This window comes from Gavialis gangeticus, unplaced genomic scaffold (genome assembly GCF_001723915.1).
Source record: "Gavialis gangeticus isolate Ggan-Ray unplaced genomic scaffold, GavGan_comp1, whole genome shotgun sequence".
Lineage (NCBI taxonomy): Eukaryota > Metazoa > Chordata > Crocodylia > Gavialidae > Gavialis > Gavialis gangeticus.
The window spans coordinates 8,012,499-8,017,420 of record NW_017729029.1 but is presented as its reverse complement, the minus strand read 5'-3'; the positions used below and the strand labels follow the sequence as shown (position 1 = coordinate 8,017,420).

Below are 4,922 nucleotides of genomic sequence, written 5' to 3'. Positions count from 1 at the left end.
CTTGCAGGAAGACAAGCTGCTTAGCTAATCAAAAAGATCACAAGGCGTCTTGATCACAGCGCATCCAGCTATGGCTATGCTGTACACTGTAATACAATATACTCTATTATAGAGCCTTCACAGCCAGAAAGCACTGGGTGTTGAAGGGCTCTCTAATCTAGCAGACAAAGGCAGAACAAAAGCCAACTGGAAGCCAGAGTCAGACAGATTCAAATGAGAAATAAGGCATTGATTTCTGACAATAAAGGTGATTACCCAATGGCACAAACTCCTAGGGGAAGGAACAGATTCTCCATCTCTTACTGTCTGTAGGTTGAGATGTGATGCCTTTGTGGAAGGTCCTTTAGACAAACACAAGTTACTGGACTGAAGATAGAGAATGCCCTGTGGTCATGCCTATTTGTGCTGTGCAGCTGAGAAGATCCAGTGGTCTCTCTTTTAGCTTTAAACTCCTCGAAGTCTGTGGCCGCATCTGTCTGGGCTCTGGGTACCAGACCTTTCAGCAATAGTATTAGACTACAGCAGCTTTGAGTGATGGCAGCTGGGGAGGGAGAATGCGTCTCCTGGACTGTACAGTGGAAGGGCAACTGGGAACAGCTTGCCTGGCTGATAGGGAAGAGTGGGGGCATCACAGCCCCCATGTTGAGCCAGTTTGTTAGTGCCTGAAGGACCAGGACCTCAAGGGGGTTGGAACCCTCAGAAGCAGCTGGGAATGTGGGCAGCAGGTTCAGCGTCTGTCAGAGCTAGATGGGTGCCCTCTCCCTGCTAGGTACATCAGGGGAAGGGACATTTTGGCCCCACAGTGGTTTCTGGCAAGCCCTAGCTGCCCATTTGGTCCCCAGGGAGGACAGCAGGGCTGTCCCCTCCACGTTTTAGGCCATGTTAAAAGGCCCAGTGACAGCCCTTCCCTTAGGAAAAGGGTACTTCAGGCCTCTCCCCAGCCTGCCTGCATCTGTCACATCATCCCTGCACCCCATGCCTTTGGGAGCTCCCAATTTCTACTCCCTTGGCTTTAGAGCCCCTGTTGGAGAAGCTGCACCGCCAGCTGTCACACATACTAACTTGCAGGTGTGCTCCTCCTACCCCAGGAACCCTTTCCTTGGGTGTTGCCTTGCATGGACTCTTCCATCTGTTACTCACAAGCAGAGATTAGCTACAATGGGGTGGGGGAAAGCATCTGCACCTAAGGAACAACCCACATTATGATCCCCCAAAAAGCATTCCTACTCTCTCAGACACCAACCCTGACTGGGCCCTGCCACTCCAGCCCTTCTGTCCCTCCCACAAGGCCTTAATAGTCCCTTCTGAACTTAAGATGTTCGGGCACTCAAGGAGGAATAGCAGGTGCTGCATCTGGATGTTTTGTCACTTGAGTTCAGCTTGCAGAGCGCTGTATGTAGCAGTATGGTGCTCCAAGCCCAGTTGGGTGACCTCCAACGGGGCTGGGGACAAGCCAGGCTGAGGGGTCTCCAATATTAGCACCACTAACCTAGTTGGCCTCATACTCCAAGGCTGCAGGTGAGAACTGGGAGAGCCCTTTGCTGGGGGAGCTCCCCAAAATAACCACAGCTCCAAGCTCTGCCCATCCAGCTCTCTCTCTCTCTCTCTCATCACTGCACGCAAGGAGGGCAGTAAGGACTCCCTCCTTGAGTGCTCTGCAGCAACCTCAGTCCTCATAAGTATCAATCCCCCTCTTACTCAGGCCCTGACTGCTCTCCATGAACAGGCAGAGGCAAAAGAGCTACTAATGCTACAGGCCACTGCTAGCATTAGAATAAATGCAGATGCATTGGTTAAAGATGAAGAGATTGAAAATGAGAAGTTCCCAGCCAGCAGATCCCAGAGGCTCTGAAATAGCTTCTTAATGGAGGGGTAAGGCAGCCACACTAGATTGATCAGCTTCTGAAAGGGCTGACAGGACTGCTACCAGCAGCAGCAGCAGCAGCAGCAGCAGCAGAGGACCGACTCCCAGGTCCAGCAGGTCCCCACTAGGGCTGTAAGCATGAGCTTATCTTCCACAAACACCCTTTCCCAACTGCTTTCCCGCAGGCTCTGCCTCCACCCCTCTTCCCATAAGGAAGCAATTCTCAGGCTATTCATAAAAAAGTAGAGTTTATTGCCATTTCTGTCTAGATTTACACAATCACGTAAACACTGACTGTCCAACGTCACATGTGACGCCCCGTCTGCTCCCAGTGTTGTGCTGAAGGGGAAAGCTCACTGAGCCAATAACTTCGGCTGTCACACTGAGCCCCATGATGGGACACACCTGTCCCATCCCTCTGTCCTTATAATAAGTTTTTGATTGGCATTTGGTCTGTTATTTAAAAAACAAAATGTCTCCTCTGTGGGTGTCCAGCAGCTCTACTGTCAGCCTCTCTCTGTGCTGGTCAGCATGAAAGTATCTATCACCACTTTTCCATGGGGCAAACTACGTATTAGAAAAGGTAGCCCCGCAACAAGGCAACACCATTCACCCTTTTTAAAAACAGCTTCTAAGCATCCTACTGCCAGTCCTGACGTTAAGGCCCGCACATGCCCCAACTGTATAAAGTTAGGCACACATCCCGTGATCAAACACAGGTTCAGCAGATGCTGCTATCACCATTTGTGTGCACGCTTGTGGTACATATACACATGGACAGAAGCAACCCCCAAGACTAACAAAGCTTTTCCTTGTAATCCCCAAACTGTTGTGTACAGGCCATGCATTATAGCACAATTGCCAACATGAGTGTGCTGGCTAGGTCAGTGTTTAGTTCCTGCCCCAGCACACTTCAAGGTGGCTGGAGGGACAGATTTGCATCTCTTTCTAAGCAATGACTGGCTTCCTCCAGCAGTCAGTCTGTCAAAACCAGGAGACCTGCTGAATGATGCAGCAAGAGTACTCTGCTGGCATGCAGCCAGATCCCTCTCAGCTCTGCATTCCCATGAACATGCCAAGAGACCCCCTTGGGCCACCTTGCGCTGCCAGTGTTTGAAGACTCCCCTGGGTTTGCTTTAGCTCATGTTGGGCAGACAACCTGCAGCTGCGACTCCCAGGCGTGGGCTTGTCTGCTCGGGCAGCACCCCAGTGCAATGCCTCACTCACAGAGCTCCTTCCTGCAGAAGACAGTCACGCATACAGCAATGCGGGTAGTGCCCTCAGAGCATCTCTCGGCACCAGCTATCGCTAGGTTGGGTAGTTCTCCACAGGAGACCAGGGAGGAAACAACTTGGGAGGAGATAAGTAGAAAAAGTTCCGTGGCTCTGCCCACCCCAAGGACAGAGCCACCTTACACCGTAGAGCCCCCAGCATGCTGGGCTGGGGCTGCCCCGGGGCTCTTCTCCTCTGGAGACAGCACCTCTGCAGGGAGCCGGGACTGGAATTTTTCCAGTTGCTCAGGGCTGGCGAGGGTTTTCAAGAGGTTGTTCTCTCGCTCCAGTTGTGAGTTTTTCTCCACCAGTTCTTTGATCTGCTCTTTGAGGATCTCCACCTCCTCCCGCACTGCATACATCAGGTGGTTCTTTACCAGATCCTGCGAGAGGGAAAAAAAAAAAGACAAGCTGTGAGCAAGCTGCTGAATCCCATGCTAGCTACTCCCATTTCCCCAGCCTGGCCTCTAGCAATGCCTCCCCCCCGGTGGGATGGAGTGGGCTCTGGGATGCCACAAGCAAATCTCTGGGTTAGTAATTCTCCAGAGAAGCCACTTAGCAGCAGCAGGCAGTGCAGTGAGTGAGTGAATGAATGCAGCCTGCTTCACTGGGGCAGAAGACAGTCATTACAGTGCTCCAATGCAGAGGGGCAGCATCTGGCAGCAGGAAGACTGTTAGGACAGTTTGGCACTCAGCAGGGGCTTCCTACAAGTGCAAGCCTTCACCCAAACCCAGCAAGCCCTGAAGGAAACCTGGCAAAAGTGTTCCTGCCAAGCCCTTCTGCCACTTCCTTTCCCCGGGCAGGCTCACGCTCTGCTCCCTGTCAGGGCTCTCAGTGGTGCTGGCACCCAGACCTAGGCTGAGCTGTGCTACTGGAGCTCTCCCGACATCCTGGATCAGGGCTAGGGGAGCCTACGGCACCAAATTACAGCAAGGGGATTGCTACACAACTATCCCCAAGACAGGTGGATCTGCTGTGGCTTCACCTCCAGCTGGTGAAGTCACCTCGAGGTCCCTGGGAGAGCCTTGCTGATTTCAGACCCCTGCCTGCAGGACTGCCTGAACCTGGCAGACGCAAGTCCTGCTGCATGCAGAGCTGGCTCCAACCCAGGAAGCCCCATTATGAACCCCATTATCTCAACTCTGCTGCAGGCACAACTGGCTCCTGCCCAGTAAAACCCACTGATCCCAGGACCCCAGCGAGGCTCCTGCCCAGGGGACCAGATTGATCTCAGACCCTGTTGCACAGCACAGAGCTGGCTCCTGCCCAGGCAATGAAGCACACTGCTGTCAGCCCGCTGCACGCATGGCTGCCTCCTGCCCAGGGCAGGGATCTTAGCCAAGCCGTGCCTGCAGCCCCTTGCCGGATTTCACCCTGCAAGGAGAGCACAGGCGGGCCGGGGTGCAGACAAAGGCCACATGGGACCACCCCGCTCCGACACTCACCATGGCCTGCTCGATCTTGTTGTCGATGGCCACGACACTGGCTCCAGACGCACTGCAAGACACAAAACGGAGGCGGGTTAGCACCGGGCTACTACCGCCCCAGCCCTGTCCCCGCCCCGCCGGCGGCCCCTGCCGCTACCTGTTGTCTAGCTTCACCGAGACCACGTCGCCGCCCAGCAGCGAGGAGAAGAAGGAGATGGAGAAGTTGTGCAGCTGGTACACCGCCACCTCCATGGCCGACTGGTACATGTCGGTGCTCATGGCGCGGGCGCGAGCGACGGGCGGGCGGGGCGCGGCGCGGGCCTGGGGCCGAGCTGCAGTGACCATCGGCCGGGCGCGGA

The 4,922-nt window shown here is 54.4% G+C and overlaps 1 protein-coding gene across 2 annotated transcripts in view; it reads right to left on the bottom strand.

The window, feature by feature from the left end:
- Positions 1-2,098: 2,098 nt before the first annotated feature.
- Positions 2,099-4,922, bottom strand: part of TSC22D3 (TSC22 domain family member 3) — a 103,357-nt gene continuing 100,533 nt past the window's right edge. Inside the window, exons 1-3 of one of the 2 annotated variants that reach the window (XM_019521171.1) lie at positions 4,721-4,915; positions 4,582-4,633; positions 2,099-3,518 (exon numbers count right to left, since the gene is read on the bottom strand). In XM_019521171.1, the coding sequence (XP_019376716.1) occupies positions 3,276-3,518; positions 4,582-4,633; positions 4,721-4,908 (483 nt within the window). In that variant the 5' untranslated portion in view covers positions 4,909-4,915 and the 3' untranslated portion in view covers positions 2,099-3,275. Of the gene's footprint in view, positions 3,519-4,581; positions 4,634-4,720; positions 4,916-4,922 lie in introns of those variants that run through there. The other variant, XM_019521170.1, reaches the window with a different exon arrangement.